The sequence below is a fragment of the Rhagoletis zephyria genome, unplaced genomic scaffold, assembly GCF_001687245.7.
Source record: "Rhagoletis zephyria isolate East Lansing unplaced genomic scaffold, Rhagoletis_zephyria_1.1 Rzeph_scaffold_11052, whole genome shotgun sequence".
Classification (NCBI taxonomy): domain Eukaryota; kingdom Metazoa; phylum Arthropoda; class Insecta; order Diptera; family Tephritidae; genus Rhagoletis; species Rhagoletis zephyria.
The window spans coordinates 1-19919 of record NW_016168129.1 but is presented as its reverse complement, the minus strand read 5'-3'; the positions used below and the strand labels follow the sequence as shown (position 1 = coordinate 19919).

Genomic DNA, 19919 nt, shown 5'->3' with positions numbered 1-19919 from the left:
CTGCCGGGCAAACGTTGCCCAGCTGAGTTTTTGAAAGACCCGGGTATCTGTGTATGTAGTAATGAGAATACTGTTGGTTTCGAACTATGTATTTTACAGCTTAGATTTTCATTAAACAAGTTCATCACATTTCATTAAATACTTACATCTGTACATACTTATGTATTTATTTATCTATAAAAACAAAGTGTGTATAGTATACATATAAATCAACAATGTGTGGATGTAGTGTAAAATCTCATGCCAACAAATTTTTTGTGCCAGCGGGATTAAAAAGTTGTTAAGATAAAATGCAAAAAAAAAACATAACAACAAAACTTACTATGCTTTATTTTTCCCTCATGCTGATTGGATGACTCCGTACGACTTGACGTCAATTGATCCTGATCCGATTCGGACTCCTCACTCTCTGGCTCAGTTTTCCGCGAATGGCGGCGACGATTCTTCGAAGACTAATTGGATAGCAAACAACATCAAGTAGCAAACAAGCACGTGCGAATTCATGTGAAATGGAAAACAAAGCGAGAAAATGTAAAAGTCAATTAAAATTTAACCAGCAGGCACGTATGGTATGAAAGCGAAGCGAGCGGGGATGGAGGATTAGCAACTTACAAAGAAAAAAATAAATAAAAACAAAAAAAAACAAAAAAATTATAATAAAAATTTGCCAAATATACTTAATAGTTGAAAGCAGTAAGTTGAGGAAAATTATCACTTTTTTTTACTAAATGATACTAAAGTATAGGCAGTGAGTGGAGGAGCTTCGTAGTATGTAAGTGATATCAACACTATATGATTTCAGTATTCGATTTCTTTGTTTACATAAACTTACTTTTTAAAAAAAAGGTACTAAGGAAAAATAGAAAAATGTGAAAATTTAAAGTCCGTTTTCTAAAGTAGCTTTTAGAATATATCTGAAACACAAACACACATTTTTAGAAGAAAATTTTTGTTTAAAGGTACACAGTTAAATTTTAAAAGCTATTCGAGAAAACGGCGCTAAAACTAATTAAGCTATGATGGCCCTGAAAGTAAACAGCTACTGAAAAAGCTACTTTTAACAACTTTAGCAAACAGAACTTTAAGAACCGCTTTGAGGTTATTAAGAGTCGTTTAGTCAAGAAAACTGTTCTCTACCGCGTCTACAAGTTAGTGGCGCATAACCGGAGTTAACTGAATTCACGAATAAACCTATTTACATTAAAATCCCATTATTTGTCGCCTTACATCATATATCACAATAAGGTTTCAGAACATTGTTGGATATGTTAAAGTTCATATCGTTCCTGGATTCACTGACTGCACAAACTTTTATTTTTACTTAACTTATTTTTACTTAAAACATTTTTGAACCGAGAGAGCCCGTACTCTTTTACTAATACAATTTCTATGACTGTATTTTTTTAGAGGAACGTTTTTAGCTTTATATCCATAATTGATCTCGAGTGGCGGAGAAAGAAGGTCCTTCGCGCAGGCAGAGATCCGGTGGTCGTCTGGTATCCGCAGCCCTCCGTATCCGAAAGTACTTTACAAAGTGTCCCAGCTGATTAGCTGATTCTTGGCGGGGTGTTATACAACTGAGCTCTTTTATCGCACTATGTATGTTAAATGTTTCATTTATGCAATGTATTGATGCACGGAGTTATTCCCTGTACAGCTTCTTATGCAAAAGTTAAACTTCAAGTCGTTATGGATTTTTATAATTCTACGACAAATAAAAATTTTGGATACCCTGCTGTACGTTACTCGGTGTGTCTAGATATTAAAACAAAATCTTTGCGCTTGTGTCATTTATTGATTCTGCACGCGCCTGAACAAAATCTATAGAAACCTTAAAAGAGCATTATATCAGCGCAGACAGAGATACACAGCCTATCTCTTTTCGCGGCAATATAAAATTTATGCGCCTGCGTTTAATCCTTTTTAAATACCATTCACTCTCCAAACATATCCCGCCAGAGAAGGTTTTTAAATGTTGTTATAGATTTTTTATGGACGCACAGAGAGTAAAAGTTCTCTTTGGTTATCGTCGATAGAGACTCACATTGGTTAAGAGCTATCTCAGGTCTTTGCTTTTGTTCGTAAATGTTTTTGTACAGAGGATGTCAGAGGAGAGCTTTTTTAGATTTCATATAGGTATGTTCAGAGTAGGGTTGCCAACATTTTCTAAGGAATTTATAGTACATTTTGAAAAAAATCTGAAAAAATATAGTACACTTCAAATAAATATAGTATTATATTAAAAAAAAAAAATAAAAAGGGTTTTTAAGGCTACATCTTTTTTCTTTCTTAGCAATCAATAATTAAATTAATATATATCAAAAGTTCATTTTTATTAGAGAGATAGTCACTTGGTTTCTCTCATCTCGCCATTTGACATTCATAATAGAAAAAACTCTTTCTGTGAATGCCGAAGTTGCAGGAATAGAGAGCAGGAACGAAATAATTTTAAGTTAATTTGGTAGTTCATTCTTTTTTTAATGTTGAAATTTTTGATCTGTGGTTCTATTAATAATCTAAGTATAACCTTTTATATGAAAGAATTTTTTTTTCAATATTTTTCATTCAGGATAAAGCTCATCCATTTTAATATACATTATTTTTTGCAAATTATATAAATAAAGAAATATTTATAAATAAAGAAATATAGCATTTCTGTATATTATATTTTTTTCCATCAGTATATAGTACGCAGTCCGAAAAAATAGTATAATTGGCAACCCTAGTTCAGAGTAAAAGCTCTCTCTGCGCATCACTGCGCTAAACCAACCTTTATTAACTTCAGTAAGGAATAAGCCATAGTTGCAGTATACCAGAATGTCATCAAAGTATTTAGCGGAAGACGTAACTTGCGCTAGTGCGCACTAGACTTCCTTGATTCATTACATAAAACCACAAAAACGCTTCTTTGTCTACCAATAAATCAACTTTCTTTCGACTACAATTATGCGCCTTACGAAAATTAAAAAAAAACGGACTAAGTCAATTCTTTTCTAGCACTCTAGATATTTAAAAGCATACATGATTTCAAACAACAACAACACAAATTACAAACAAAATCTAAATAAAAACAGATAAGAAATTAAACGCACGATATTATGAAATGGCGAGGTCTGATAATGATTATAGTTTGTCTTAGTTGGACGTTGATTGTGGTTGTAATGATAATTCAGGTGATGGTGGTGATTTTGGTGTTGGGTTGGTTTTAATACCGCTGCGGGTGGTGGTGACGAGCAACCCTCGGTCAAGGCACGCTCGTGATACATAAAGGAATGCAAAAGCGTATTAGCTGGGCCGGCATGATGTGGCTGTGACATGTTTCCCGTCTCGGATAATTGAAATGTGGCATACGGTGAAATATCCTCGGATGTCTCTGTTTGTAGAAGGCAGAAAAAAAGAGAGGAAGCAGAAAAAAAGTCAATGACATACATCCACATAGGCACACATGTAGCTGTAAATATATAAAGAGGCACCTATAACAAACAGCAAACGACATTAATTAGTAAATAATTGGAATGGAAATGGAAATGGAAATGGAAATGGCTTTGACATTGCGTTGCTTTCTTTACTGTTGAAACGTTGGGAGGGTGTTGTTGTGATTGTTGGTAGTAAGGCGCTGTGATTTATTTAATTGGCATTAGCGGTGAGTAATGTCACTGCACTTTGACAAGGGCATGAACAAGTATACACGAATAAAAATATATTTATATTAAACTAAGGTGAACGCTAAACATGAGCACATACATACATACTTGCATGTACGTAAATGGGTAGCTTTGTTCAGATATTGTTTAAGCGACAATATACATCTACTATACATACCTACATAATACGGGGACATGTACCTCTCAGAGGGAGGTAATTTTACTAATATAATAAATGTGAAAGTTCGAATGTTTGGATATCAGGATGCTTGTTACTCAGTCAGACAAAAACAGCTGAATGGATTGGAATGAAGGTTAGCACGTAGACAATGTGTGACCTGAGTTAGCTAAGGGATATCTTTTAAATAGATTTGCCACCTTTTTTAAAAGTTAAATGCAATTAATTAATAGGCTAAGTAAAATATTTCAATAATTACGGCGTCGAACAAAAGCACGTTGCTCAAAAAGTTAAAATCAATTTAAATTACAAGTTAAATGAAATATTGTAATTGGGATGTCAAACGGGAAAGGTTTAAAAAAAGCTTTATTTTGAAAATATATATATATAAATGAGAGAGATTCAGAGAAGCTTTATCTCTAAAATATTTTTGAAGAGCGTTACTACCTATGAAAAAGTTCAAAATCTGTTTAATTATAAAGTTTGATAAAAAAGAAAGAGGCTTAAGGAAGCTTGATTTCGAAGATAGCAAAGCAAGCGTGTATTGGCTAGTTGCATTCGAAATAGCATAAATTAATTTAAATTTGGGAAACGTGTAAAGTATCTTATACACATGGCGCAATAAACAGGCGAAATAATAAAACAGCTTTCTCGCTTTATTTTCTGACATTCGGCTGCCCTATAGTCAAACTTTATAGGCAAATTTTCAAATAAGGCAGTGTTAGAATCTTTCTCTTCGCACTAATTACTTCACCTGGTATAATTCCTCCATGCTTTATACAATGCTTTCAAAATAACTTGATGAGAATACGAAAGATATTTCGATTGAAAATAATCGCTTGGATGCAAGTCTTTCTTGTAAAGGTGACACCCGTTTCAAAACTATCTTAAAAACAAAGTTTTCTTAAGCCTTTTTCCACATTGTAGATATTATCTCCTTTAACTTATTGGTAAGATTTAAATTAAATAGGTGGCAACCCTTTTAAAAAATACTTTCGAAAATTTCTTTCGTTTCACATCCGTATTGCAATAACTCATTTCAGTTATTGGTTAAATTGAATTTGGCTTTTAACGAGTGGCGAACAGTTTCGAAAATATCTTCGAAATATATCTTCTTAAGGCCCGTCCACATAGAACTTTGGCGTTGCGTTGGCGTTGGCGTCGCTTCAACAGCTGACTATGAATACATGAATTCAAATGCAGCCGTCCACTTAGCCAAAATTCGACAATGCTCACGCCAACACAAAGCAAAAAGATGGCCAAATCTCAACTTTTCGCGTGCGTCGCTCGTCAGCTGTTGCAAATAAATAAAACTATGTGAAATATTTTTCCATTTTATTCAAGTGCGGGCAAGAAATATCGTTTTTAATGCAATTATTGATATGAAATATTAATTTGTCTGCCGTTGGTATGTTAATTTAGTGGCCCAAGCATTCGCTGCCAAGCGTTCATTGTAGCAAGCATACTTTTAACGTGCGTTCTGAAACCAACGCCAACGCCAAAGCCAACGCGAAAGTGCTATGTGGCCCGGCCTTTAGGTTGATACCCATATTTTAATATTTCTTTTTATTAATTTTAATTTTAATTCCACTTTCAAATAGGTGCCAACCCTATTACAGACATTTTCAAAAGATTCTTTAAATTTCGGTTGCTTCAAATCAAATGGTAGAATTTCGTTTAACCTGTTAGTAAATTTTAATATAACTATTTAAACGGGTGGTAACCCCTATTAAAAAGTTTCTTTTATTTGGTTTAAATTTTGAACGTGGGTTAATTGGTTCATAAGAAATATTTTCGCAAGTGATTTAGAAAATTCGTATTCATGCTCCCATTTGGTTTAATAATTTATAATTTTATATTGGTTGGCTTATATGTAGCTAGTTAATTCATAGGGCACACCGCAACCTGGAGAATCTTTTGCATCCTTATAATAAGACGCTAACCCTAAAAATCAAGGTTGTCATGAATGCCCCTGCACACATAGCAGTGCAACGATATACCTACCAGCTAAACCCATAACTTTTTCTCTACATTGTTTTATTGGGCTAGAAATGATATTTACGGAGCCTAAAGCTCAATCGCTGCCTGGATACCCGAAAAAATGAATGTTTGACCTTGTTTGTCCATATTATACTAGGTTTACATACCCGTAGATTATCTTGTAATTTGAAAGTTAAAATATACCTCCCTCGTTAATATCTATTTAATTATAAATTAATCTTAAATTAAACCGATAATGGTACATAGCAGCGCCCAGCTGGTTATGAACGGTTATCTACCCTGTGAGCGAATTGATTTTGAAATAGACAAATGATGAGACTTCTCTTGCCTGCTCGCCGGCAGTCTTAGACATCTTCACACTTTTTCCCTTGACTCTTATCTTTTAATATTGTATTTAACTTGTGATAATTTCAACTTTTCACGCAGGTGGCAACCCTTTTTTTCAAACTAAAACCTTCTTAAATCTCTTTCGTCTGAGATCCATATTCCAATTCATATTTCAATTATCAAATTGCCACAACTCAAGTTGAATTTGACCTTTTAAACATGTGGCAACACATATAAATATAATTCGGAAGTAAAGCCTTTTAAAACTAATTTCGAATGAAACTCATATTGTAATAATTCCTTTAACTCATTAAATATTTGTGGAATTAAAAGTTTCTTAACACGCTTTTGAAGGACACCAATATTTCAGTACAACGTCAAACGGAAGTGATGTGTCTATCGAAGGCTAAACATATTATCACTTAGGTCAAACTGCCTCGGATTCCAGCAGAATTGTTGTATGAAGGGTATTCACTAAATTGAGCACCTGACCAGGCTCTTGGGAAGAAGAGCTGATTATCTCAAGCAACACCTTTGACAACATTCGTTGGTTTGAGCTCATCACCTCTTTTGTTCGAGTACCAGGTCACTTGCTCAATACCCCCATTGAATTATAGTGCCACCCACAATAGCGCACTGAACTTCCGCCCGAAAATAAAATGAATCACCATTAGTTAATGATTTTTACGCCTTTTAGATACCACATATGTATGTATATATTTAGCGTTTGCATATAAATTTGTTTGTAAAATAGAGTGCTCGGTGGTAAATTAAACGCTGACGGAAGTCCAACTGTGACTTCATAACCAAGCAAAGTATTTTCCATCGCATAAGAGCGTCTTTCGCTCAGAAAAGAAAGAGATTACTACCAAATAAATTGCACCTTCAATGGAATGTACTAGGGCATATAATCCCGAAGCATTTTAACAATCCCGGGACTTCGTTCCCAACGAAGAGTAGCACATTTCAAATTACCGTGGAAGACTAGCACGTTTCACTATTCGGTCCGAAGACTGGCACATTACATTATTCGCGTCGAAAAGTAGCCCATTTCAGATTCTCACGTGGAAGAGTAGCGAATTCATATAAAGTGGTACTAGCAGCCGTACAAAAACCACGCATGCAAGTACTATGTTATTATTATTTCTCCTCGACTAAGCTGAAATTTAATGTTGTGTATGGACGTAAACGTTTATTTTCCTCCTACTTGTTTCGACCCATATTCGCGTCTTCCTCAAGGAATCTATTTATAAACACGAGAAACATACACATATGTACATGCAGTCATATCAAGAGCACCTCATTTCAAAGTGATATTGTTTTCCACTTATGTTTATTTATTTATTTTTAAGAATTTTCATTAAAATAAAGTTCATTCTCTGAAAAAATCCATATAAACCCAAGTGTAAAACTTTGTAGAAAACTAAAATTTTTGAAATTTGAATATACCGTCTAAATTTCATAAAATGTATAATATAATAGAATATAATAAAAGCACTTGAATTTTCAATATAAATTATACTTTTCTGAAATGTGCTAGTCTTCCACGCGAAAACTTGAAATGTGTTACTCTTCCACGCAAATAGTGAAATATGCTACTTTTCCACGAAAAAATCAGAAATGTGCTACTTTTCGACGCGAATATTGAAATTGTCACGAGACACGAACAAAGGCGCAAGCTCAAAAGTTGACCGCGAAAAAAAAACATCAACTCTTAACATAGTTGACGGCGAAGAAAGACGCGTTAAACTATTTGACGGCCAAGAAGGACAGGTAAACTTCTTTTCGCGGTCAACTATGTTTGCGGGTGTAATAATATGTACCCTACAAGAATTGTGTGATAGAAACTAAAAATGAAGAACAACTCTGCCACACTCTAAAATAGTTTGCGTTATTACACAGTTCTTGCACAAAATATTTGAATAAGAACAGTTACTCAGGCAGGTCCTGAAATTCAATTCCAAGTGCAAATGGCTCAAGTTCACTTTGAATCCAAATTTTCCTGAATTTTTTTGTAAGCGAGCGAAAAAAGAACGCTCAACTCGGGTAAAATTTCTTTTTAGTTACTTAAGCAACCCTGTTGGTAGCTGGAAAGAAACATGTGATTAGTTCAACGCGGTTTATACATAAGAAACAATAGAAATTTGTAATTATGCGAGGTATTTGCGTAATATATATTTATTTAAAATACAAATCATGCATATACGAAAACAAAAATTTCCCTCTCCACTTTCCCATTAACAATTCACAATAGAGCAGTTTTTTCACTTAACAACACTACTCTTCAGGTCGCGTTTGTTTTAACCGACCTGGCTGAACTCGGATAAATAGCCGAGTTTGTGTTGTTGCTTTGCGTGTATTTCGTCAATTAAGCGAGTGTTCTTTTGTCGCTCGGTTGCAAAAGAATGGACCTTCTGTAAATGAATCAGTAAAAATATCGGGATCCTGGAGCTTTAATCCCGGAATTTCGGGACATGGAAAAGTGTCCGGGATCCCGGGATTGAATGCCCTAGTATGTACATATGAAAACTCACTTTCCGCAAGCTATTTCCATTTCCATTCTTTTCGACCATTCTGAAGTCGCACTGAACACAACAACAACAAGAAGAACAACACATAACCAATAGTAATAACTTACCAGGAATTTTGTCGTTATTCTGCATCGACACTTTGTGAATGGTGGCATAATAACGTTCCCGCTGCGCTGCCTCCGAGTTCTGACGATTCTCCAGCGATTCCTTTTGTATACGATTTCCTTGTTCTATACGAAAAACAATCAAAAGAAAATTTTAGCAGCAGTTCGAGTATAGATTTTGTTGTTAGAGAGAGAATGCATATGTATGTATGTACATATGTAGGCGGAAGAGAAGTAAATTCAATGCGCCATGTGGAATTCAAAACATAACAAAATCAAATATAATAGCAGCAATAACACGACTAACACCAACAAAAAGTAAAAGCTTTGCGTTATTTACTGCACAGCATTTGGTCGGCGTCATGCCAATTAAAATTCAATTTGTTGTAACAACGTAAAATTTATTTTCTCGACGTATACACGTTCAACGTATGCTGTGAGACATTGAGGCCCACATAAATACGTACATGCATGCGACTGTGCACCACCGCCAACGTGCATATGCGTATCCTTCATCCTGTTCATCCTGCAGTACAACTGCAGCAGTTTTGTATGTACACTTATGTGTTGGCATGTTTGTAGGCATTTACGTTTGCGTTTACGTTCATTGATTTGTTTGGTTATTCAGTTAGTTAGTCGTTTTGTCTGTTCAAACGATTGTCGTCGGGCTCCCATTTTTGTTCAGCGCCCACCACCTACTCTTCAGCAAACAAACAACCGTACAGAGTTCGGTAGTTCATTCACACGTTTTCCGTTTTGTTTGTACGCTTGTTGGTTTGTTTGTTTGTTTGTTTGTGAATGCTGGTAGTATTGTGTTTGTTTTGCGTTGGTTTTGCTTTTGTTTTGTTTTGTTAGTGCCAAAGAATGATGACCCACTCAGCCATTTACATTCACATGACACCGGCCGGTCGTTTCCGTCTTGTCCGTCCCAACCCCACTGGCAGTTTACATGTACAATTGTCTGTGTATTTGGTACTCACTATGTCGATAGCACATGACCACCAGCGCTATTGTGCAAATCATGCCCGACAATGTGGCAATGCTCGGTATCAATAGATTCACATTTCCATAGAAAACGTTGGTGCCACGTTGACCGCGCTGCACTATCTCCGGCGGTGGCTGCTCTCCATCCTTGGTGAGAGTGACAAATGTGAATTCGGCCTGCGAAACACCGGCCACATTATGTGCCTCCATGCGCAGCTGATAGAGAGTCGATGGCTGTAGTCCGGAAATGGTGAAACGACGTTGCGGTTTTAAAGCGTTCGATACTGTGAAATGGAATAAAGATAGCAAAAACAAAGGCAATGGTAATATATTAAGCAACTCAATTTCAGTAAGTTGGCACTAAATTGCATTATGTGTGTTCTAATTGATGTGGAAATACTCTGATTTTACTTATCGATCCTTAAATGGGGGGAAATTTAACTTTTGAACATATAGGAATTTTTCATTGAGCGAAGGGTCCGACTGCTTGTCTCCAACTTCATCCTCATAAGTCAACGAATTGCCGCGATTATAAAATCGTGTTTGGCGACTTTAATGCAAAGGTGAGTATATAAGGCATATTGGGTACAACAGTCAGAAAATTTTGCCTTTAAATCAACAGAGAGGCTGATTGACTTAGCCGCGACACATAACGTAATGTTTGTGGAACTAGACACCAGTCTCAAAATATCCACAAAGCTATTGGAGGCGCCCTGAACAAATGATCGAAGATATTATTCAAGCGTTCTTCACCTGCGTTACACCTGAGGAGCAAATATCGAATTGGCTCACTCATTTGCCGCAGCCAAGGTCCGCTCGAGCCTCTGTGCAAAGAAGAACGTGCCCCAAGCTGCGCGGCGAAAGTTTGACGTCGAAAAGATGTGGGCGTAATAGACCGTCTACACTGCATTGGTACACAGACGGCTCGAAGACCCTAGAATAAATCGGTGCTGAAATTTTTGACCCAGGACCAGGATCTCCATCCCTATGGGGAAATATCTGAGCATATTTCAGGCAGAAGTTTACGCCATATATTTGTGTGTGGAGACCATCATTAATAGAGGATACCGAAATAAGAGAATTATAATTCTAAGTTACAGCAGTTGGCACTCAAGGCTCTTTTATCTTTTGAAATCAAATCATACCTGGTCCTTGAGTGCATAGAGAGGCAGAATAACATCAGACTGGCGTGGGTGCCTGGCAGTAAGGGAACGATGCGGAAAACTGTCTCGCAAGAGAGGCGGCAGCCATCACTCCAGTTGGCCCCGAGCCCTTACTGGAAGTGGGTCCCAATACTATAAAGGAGGAGCTCAGGAGGGGCATAGTTTGATAGGAATGCGTCAGACAAAGCGTCTACTGGGAGGGTGTAACTAAAGAAGATGCCAAAGTTTAATTAACCTTCCAAAGCGGAAGTGGAGAATATTAACAGGTTTCCCAACAGGACACTGCAGACTAAATTGGCATCTTTATAAGCTGGGGATAAGGTAAATGAACTTTGCCGATTTTGGCCTCTTCCAGCGAAACACCACTCTACATCCTTATTGAGTGTGATGCTTAAGCACATTCACGCTCTATCCCCGAAAACGCTATGGAACTTTCTGACGGACCTAGGCTTGGAGGAGGTATTGTGAAGAGAGGAGGGCACAATAGATCATCAAATGATCTATCTATGTATATCTAACAGACTGTCTAGGTATTACAATCTCGATTCTAAGTTCTTCTTAGTGGGTTTCTGACTCTTATTTACTTCGTTGTATACATTTGTACATTGTATAATTAATATAATTTCTATTATTCTAACCTATTATGTAATCTAGTCTGTAAGATTGTTAAAGTCATAGACTAAAATAAATGAAATGAAAGAGTACTGGGGCGCTGCTATAAAGAGATACGCAGCATATTATGCCAGCAAGACAGCCAATAACGACTCGCCCGACAATCGCGCGATAACGAGTGAAAATAAGGTAAGAAGAAAAAAAACTTTTAAAAAGGGCGTCAGAAATCAAATGATTTCAAGATCTGAGGTGGTTCCTGCATAGTCAAAGATGGTAGTCGCGATCAGAGTAGACTTCTAAACACGTTTTAATGTTGGAACCGGTGGCGCGTTTGATGAAAAAAAAAACGCTGATCAATGTATAGGCACGAAGCTCCCTTTGACCAGCATGGGGTGGGTATGGCAACAGAGAGGCACACAGCATCCGAGCTATCGAAGCGGACAGTAGACTGACAGTAATGCGCTTTAGCACATAGCGCCTTGAGCGTAGTAGAGACTTGGGCGAGGCAAGTGCTGGCGTAATTTGGCAAAAAAGAGAAGCAAGTGGCATCATCCCATCGATGGTCCCGAGCTAATCAAATGGTCGATAGCCGACAATAATCTAAAGGGGTGCCACATATATAATTTTGATGCTGATATTTTTAAGGTTTATCCTAATAAATGTGTAAATATGTATGTATATGTATATATCACAACAACTGTATGTATTTGTCACTGCATTAAATTTATGTTTATGAGATGAATAGCTGAAATTTAATAATATCTAAATGCAATTAATAACACATAATTTCATATGTCACCGCACTAGCCTTAAAGGATATTTCTTTTAATAAATTTGCATTGACCTTTTGTGCTCGCATACTGAATTGAAAAAGAAAACTTCTTTTTCGGCTGCATACAATCTTCTACTTACCCAATATCCAATCGCGCTCAGGCTCATCGGTCACCGGCCGGTATTGCAGCACGAAGTAAAGCATCGGACAACCATTGTCTGGCCATGTGTGCAAACGCACCAATACTGTAGTAGAGTTGGGTGCAATCAGGCTGGTGGTTGACGGCATTCCGGGTGATTGCCCTTGCGTGCGCACATGCAAAGTGATGCTGGCAGGTGAGGTGCCCACCTTATTGTGAGCCGTCAAATGAATTTGATAAGTGCTACCACACACCAGCCCCTTCAGTTCGTGACTAGATGCATGACGTGACAAAAGCATCTCATCCATATTACTGTTAGCGCGTCGATAGAAGAGCGTATAGCCAGTGATTGGTGCATTACCAGTGAATCCGCATTTCCAGTGCATCAGAATACTGCTCGAAGTAGCGCTAGTCACATACAGCACCGGCGCCGAAGGTGGCACTTGCACCAATAGTACGTGCGTCAGCCGATCCGTGCCAATGCCGTTGTCCACCTGACAACTGTAGTTGCCACTATCCGAAATCTGTAAACTCGAGATAATCAAGTCGCCTGAATCAAGTAGCTGAGAATTGTGTAGGCCGCCTTGTCGCAGCAGTGAATCCGCCTTGTACCATTCACGTTTCGGTTTGCCAACTGCCGTGCACGGCAACGTAACAGTTGAACGCCATGGCCGCACTATCGGACCACCAAAGGAGACAATGCGTGCGGGCACACGATTGGTTGTAATCTGTGAGGCGACACGCGAGCTTTTGCCTTCACCAACACGCGTGGAGGCGGTCACCCAGTACTGGTACTCCATGTGAGGATGCAGATTTTTCGCCTCGTAATGCGCCTGCTGTGACGGCAAACTACGTTTTTCATTATTCAGTTCTTCTCGCCCGTTTACGACGCGCGTATATAGATTATATTTTGTGATGACCCCATTCGGTTCCGTAGGTGGCAACCATGAGACAGACAAAGATTGCGGTGAGCTAACGACCACTTTGATGTCAGCCGGCGCTTCGGGCGCATCCTCCTCGGTGTGGCAGTAGAGTGGGTTGGATAGCGCGCCATCACCCATGCGTGTGTGTGCCAGCACTTGTATGCTGTAGTTGGTGTACTTGCGTAATCCCGTCAGCACTGTGGTTAGGGCAGTTGTCTTGCGTGATTCAACTTCGTCTTTGTTGAGGGAAAAGTCGTCCAGAATAGGCTCGAAAATTAATTTGTAACCCTGCAAGAGACCATTGGTATGGTAGATTGGCGGCGGCTGCCACGAAACTTGCAGCGATTGTGAGGTCAATGCGGCACAACGTATATCCTCCGGCGGTCGACTTGGCACTGTCACGAAATATAGTTGAATATAAATTTATTTAATAAAAGGCAATAAACGGACTATTAACTACAATAACAAATAATATTTCACCAAAGTAGCCAACTCACCGTCTTCCATTGTTTGCGCCGAAACCGGCTCAGAGAGTGGACCGGGTCCCACCTGATTGAAGGCCTGCGCAACAACATTGTATCGCGCGAATTTCTGTAAGCCGCTTAGCAAGAGTTCGCCGGTGCCACCATCCCCATCACCGGACACTGAGGTAAAATTGTATGCCGAGTTACCCGAGCTGGCCAATTTGTAGCCAACATTGTAGCCTTGTATGTCGCCGTGACGCAATTCTACGAGCGGTGCCAACCAGCTGACTAGTAACTCGGTGGAAGACAATGGACGTACTGAGAGATTGAGCGGCGGTCCGGCGGGACGTTGTGGTTCGGTGCGCACCACTAACTCTTGACTCGGTGCGCTGCGGCCGGCAGTGCCTTCGGCTATTACGCGAAAGGAATAACGTGTTGCTGGCTTAAGATTTTCAATTAACGTTGTGTACGTTGGTGGATCTTTGACCTCTACTTGTTGCCACTGCTCGATGAAGAGTGCTGTATGATGTGAAGTAGGTAGGAAGGAGGAGAGTTAGCGATACGCGTTAGAATAATTCAAATTGGGTTTTTACATTTTTAAAGAATATAAATGTTTATTAGTATTGAAACTAGGCTAATAATCCCCAGACTCTGCACGCTGCAACTGCACATATAGACATATTTGACGACAATTTAGTTAGCTAATGTAGGGCGTTTTTCTGAATTTCTTTTTTTTTATATATATCTGGATTTCGAACCAGTGAAGCCTCTCTTTGATACGTACCTAGCCCACTCATCGTTTTGGATTCTATTCATTTTTAACCGACTTCCAAAAAAGGAGGAGGTTATCAGTTCGTTGGAATATATATATTTTTTTTTTCAGTGAATCATGAGATATATATATATATATATATTTTTTTTTTTATATGGGAGTTGAAGTCGGTTTTTTTTTGCTAAAAAATACTTGTTCATTGCTTCTGAAGAAAGTTTCTTAAGCAACTAACCGGCTTCATGCAATAAATATTATTTTATATGTATAACTGCACTCCAGCGCTACCCAGCGGATAATATTATATGTATATAAATATATACTTTTCCATATATGCCTACCTATTTAATTTAAAAGGTATAGAAGAGAATATAAATGAATAGTACAGTTATAAAGTCAAGAGAGAAGTAGCTATAATTATTACACATAAATAGTTAGTTAAATAAAAAAATCGTAAATTTAAGTAAACCCTTGTGTGCCCAACCGGGGACCCGGGTACCCATCGACACATATTGTATCAGATAACTTTTTTTCTTGGAACAATTTTTCCAAACCCTCCCGGATCCCCACGATTTGACTGATTTTAGCTGAAGAAATGCATTTAAAATATTTTATATTTCTTTTCAGTCCAGAAAATTTTGAATTTAAAAAACTGCACTCGAATAGTCCAACCGGGGTACCCGGGTAATCACATACAAAATAATCGGAAAGATGTATAAATAAATAAGATATAACAAATAGTATTGTTTTTAATTGTTTATTTATTAAATTGAGCTAATATAAATAATAGCAAAAATAATATTTAGTTTACTAAAATAACAAATTGGTAGAACTGTTACCGAGATACATATACTATGTGATCATAAGTGGTAAATAATTGTAATTGGTAAATAATTGTTGCAAGCGTCAATTTTGAATAAATTAGCTTTAATATTTACTGATTTATCGAATATTTCGTATTTCTCTAAATTACTCTTATATGGAATGTGGGCGTGGTTATTGTCCGATTTTAAAAATTTTGGGCCATTTGGTATGCTGTACCAAGTCCAACTGCGGTGCAACGGTTGCCAAGACATACACATGTAACCATAAGTGGGCGTGGCTACGCCCATTTAAAAAAAATTTATAATATTCTTATTTTTCGTCTAAAAATTATTGTAAATATCAATTTTGAGTGAATAATTTTCAGTAGTTACTAAAAATTCGCAGTTTTCGTTTTTCTGAAAATTACCGTTATATGGGAGGTAGGCGTGGTTATTGTCCGATTTTACCCATTTTCAATACCATCCGTCCTACGCCCGAAATAAGTACACGTACCAAGTTTCGTCAAGATATTTTAATTTTTACTCGAGTTATCGTGTGCACAGACGGACGGATGGACAGACAGTCACCGCTTAATCGATTTCTCTTTTCATTCTGATCATTTATGTATACATTTGTCTATATCTATCTCGATTCNTATACATTTTTCTATATCTATCTCGATTCATTTTGCCTGGTACAAACAACCGTTATGTGAACAAAGTTATAATACTACTTATATATAATGCACAAGTGCGCTCGGGTATAATAAATAAAGATATAATATAAGCTACTAAACTTAGTACATCAAATTATTTGGCTTAAGACAATTTGGCTTTAGTGCAGTATTGTTCCCTATTTTTACGTAAACTTGTATGTACCATCCTAAGTCCCCTTTCAGGCACGTCAAGTCTTGAAAGCAATTTTTATCGCATTCTCTTTTGTGTTTTCTCTTTGCTTCCACACGTATCAAGTTTTATTGAATTCAACTACTTGGTTCTTTAAACGGGAAGCAAGGAAAAGATCAAAAGCGAACAAGAAAACTTGAAACGAATTAATGGTACGGAGGTATCTGTACTCTTCCTCTCTCTTCCCACCTCCTTCACCAACGAACGAGCAGACATGAAAGCAAGACTTTACGTGTCTGAAAGGGGACTAACTTTTAGGAAATCGCTTTTTTGAGTATATGCATAATCAAATTTTGGTAATATTTAATAACAAAATTTTTTTTCTCGGTGTGTGCGCAGTTTTGTAGCAAAATTATATTAATTGCTTGGAAAATCTAAAAGCGCTTACCTACTTGAAGTTTTCCGCTGTTAAAGCACGTTTTAATTATAGTTAATACCAGGCTGTTATTTTACCCCTTTCATCCAAAATGAATTTGGCATCAAAAGTTTATTCGATTTTAATATCAGAATCTGTCAATTTTATCTCTTATCAAGTCTATATATTCCTAATTATGTGTTAATGTGCAGCGCTTATCTACATCTTACTTTACATTTTGTTTTCTTCCCCCTTTCTCTTTTCTTTTATTTTTACTAAGTACTTATCTATTTTAATAATATTTCTTTTCAGCTACTTACGGTCGATTTCCTTAAATTCCACAATGTATTTTGAGATATCCGCTGTGTTCATTGTTTTCGGTTGCCATTTCAAATTCACCGAACGACTAGAAATCATAGCCGCCTCCAAAACGGTGGGCGGTTGTGGTGGCTCCTGCACCTGCAGCTGCACCAATTGCTGATCATTGCCATAGAGATTGCTCGCACGACAAAAGTACGGGCCACTATCGCTGGCATCCACCATGCGTATTTGCAATTCGGCAGAAACACCATCAGGTGTGGCCTCTTGCTTCACCGAAATTCTGCAACGACACAAATGGGAAATGTAGCGAAAAAAAATCGACTCATCACTTCTATGTAGGTGGCATTAATGCTCCTGTGGGAAATATGCGGGATACTAAATAAGTGCTGATAAAATTAATGTTGACAGGATGATGGGGTAAGATTAATGAACGCTATGAGGAAGACGAAGATGGAGGAGTGGGGGGTTGAGAGGAGATATGTATGTATGTAGGTTTAAGGCGACGATGATTTGATGGTAGTTGGAATACTTAGTTAACAGCAGTGACAGCGTGTGTCCCTCTTGACCTACTTGTAATTTGTTGATGGATTCAACGTATTTTTGCCCGAACGCATCCAAACGATATTAATCGGTTTGTCACCGCTGACAGAGCATTGCAAAAGCGCTGTGTCACCTTTTTTCACCGTTACCGAGCGTGAAGTGGATGAAAAGTACGGCGAAGCTGTATCATTAAAAATGCAAAGGAGAAACACATGAAAGTATAAATAATGTCGAATACGTAAAGAGTGTTGTTGGAAAATGCTAAAAGTTTAACACAGCAGAGTTGTTGGTATTGAGATGAAATATAATGCTTCAAATAAGCATGTATACACAAACACACAAGAGAATCTATATATATATAATATCGCTATGGCGCATTTAATTAATGCCTATAGGTGCTTTGTGAATTTGCGAAAATTTACCTACATTGATAGCTTACGAAATGGATAGGCATAATAAAGCTCTATTCTGAGCTTACGCAACTTTGCACTTACAATTTACTTTTAGCTGTATAACTTTTCCGATGCCAGTTCCAATGCCATTGTTCGCTTGACAAAGGTAGAAGCCTTCACGATCCTCTTTAACGTGTTGCAGTAGCAGCGAACCGTTGCTCAATAATTTGGTGAAAGGCCGCTCTCGCACCTCCTCGTATTCACCAGACTTACTGCCTGTAAACAAAAAGTACAATTTATTTATTTTTTACTCGTACCGCTTAACATATAATAAACTAAGTCAGATTATTTCAACGAAGTATTATAACCGCTATGAAACACTTAAGGAATACGATTTGAGGGGCGTACTTAATGGGAAGGTGGCCATGCCCGGCTGATTAATGTCTCCGTGAGAAAAAAGGCAGACATCACCGCCAATCAAGAGATGGGATAAATAGAGCACAGTAAGCAGACCAAAGGACCTTGCTGAGACTACTACACCTGCCATGTAAAGTTTGGTGTCGGATTTGTGGTTGGAGAGAGACTGCGTCGCCAAGTATTCTCATTTACTGCGGTTAGCGATTGTCGCGCTAAAGCATACATCCGGATTCCTTAATATCTCGACCATTTGCGTTCAAGCCACCAAAGAAGCGGAACAAGACCAAAAATTGCTAGGGACTTATTTTGGACAGACTGTTGGAAGATAAAGCCCACAAGACAAAAACTCCTCTTTCGCTACGTTCCGAAATATATTAGTTGGCAAAAAGTTTCCAGCATGAAAGGATTCATCGACCTACAAAGCTGCCTACAGATCAGAGACGAGAAAATAAATTGAACAAACTATGATAGGCAAAAGGAGTGGAGAAGATTTTTCACATCTTGCTTACACAGAAACCTAAAACAAAAGTTTTATATGGTTTCAATAACTATTGGGAATTGTAGTTGAGTGGCTAGAGGAAAAGAGTTATTCTGACCTATGTGAGGATACTCTCTCATTATCCTCTGCATTAACATCAATTTGCTTATTCGAAAAGCTAAATCCTAAAATGACGTTCTGTGTGTATACTCAGATGATCAACCCCTAAGAGTGAAACGAGCACTCGTATGGTGGAGGAAGACCACTCAAACAGTAGCCATTAAAAACTGTGAAAAGTCCAACGACTTGCATGCCTAGATGGGGAGAGGGGTAATGAAAACACACCCACTGCAGATATAAAAGCCCTACGCAATCTCACACACCTTCATATGGCAATATAAGAGGAAGCAACAATACATCCAAACAAGGAAACCTTGTCAGACATCTTGAAATCTTAAAGGCAAATGAGATCACTATGGCCAAAATCCTGTTCTCATACCAAATTGTTCCCATTCACAGCATTACGTAGAGGTAAAAGATCATATTCCCACTCGTGAAGAACGGAGCAGAACTCCAAGTGGTTGCCCGATGATTGACAAACAAGGTATAGCGATGGTTCAAAAACATCTTAAGGTGTTGGTGAGGGTGTTGTGGGACCACGATTCCAGACTTATTTTCCCTTAAGTAGGACGAAATTATATTGCAGGCGGAACCAGCTGCTATACTTTAGACCGCCCACGTCTTGTTAAATAGGCAATATGCCAAAACAAAGATTTAAGTCGGCCAATCTGTCTTCAAAGCTCTAACGTAGCGACAGGATGGTGGCCAGCATAGGACACGCAAATCAACTTCAAGAAATTAAGAAGCAAACAAGGCGTGTCCTACTGAATTGCCTAATGTTATTCTGTATCAACTGCCCATACAATTCCACAAGCGCGAAATTCCAGTGAACTCTGCAATCTGATTCAAAGAGTAAGGCTTTTAGTGTCCGAGGCAATACAGGCATAGTGGAGTTATCGAAAGCTCTCAGAATTGGGCGGAAAAATCAGATTATATGTAACGGGTGATTTTTTTGAGGTTAGGATTTTCATGCATT

The 19919-nt window shown here is 37.9% G+C and overlaps 1 protein-coding gene across 1 annotated transcript; it reads right to left on the bottom strand.

Annotated features, from left to right (window-relative positions):
* Nucleotides 1-322: 322 nt before the first annotated feature.
* Nucleotides 323-18204, bottom strand: Dscam2 (Down syndrome cell adhesion molecule 2; the record flags this gene model as incomplete). The annotated part of the gene is made up of 9 exons (XM_017633063.1): nucleotides 323-452; nucleotides 3093-3373; nucleotides 8789-8911; nucleotides 9766-10053; nucleotides 12457-13773; nucleotides 13876-14361; nucleotides 16996-17276; nucleotides 17567-17717; nucleotides 18031-18204. Coding segments are annotated over 9 exons (3231 nt in total), but the record flags the coding sequence as incomplete, so codon positions are not given.
* Nucleotides 18205-19919: the final 1715 nt, after the last annotated feature.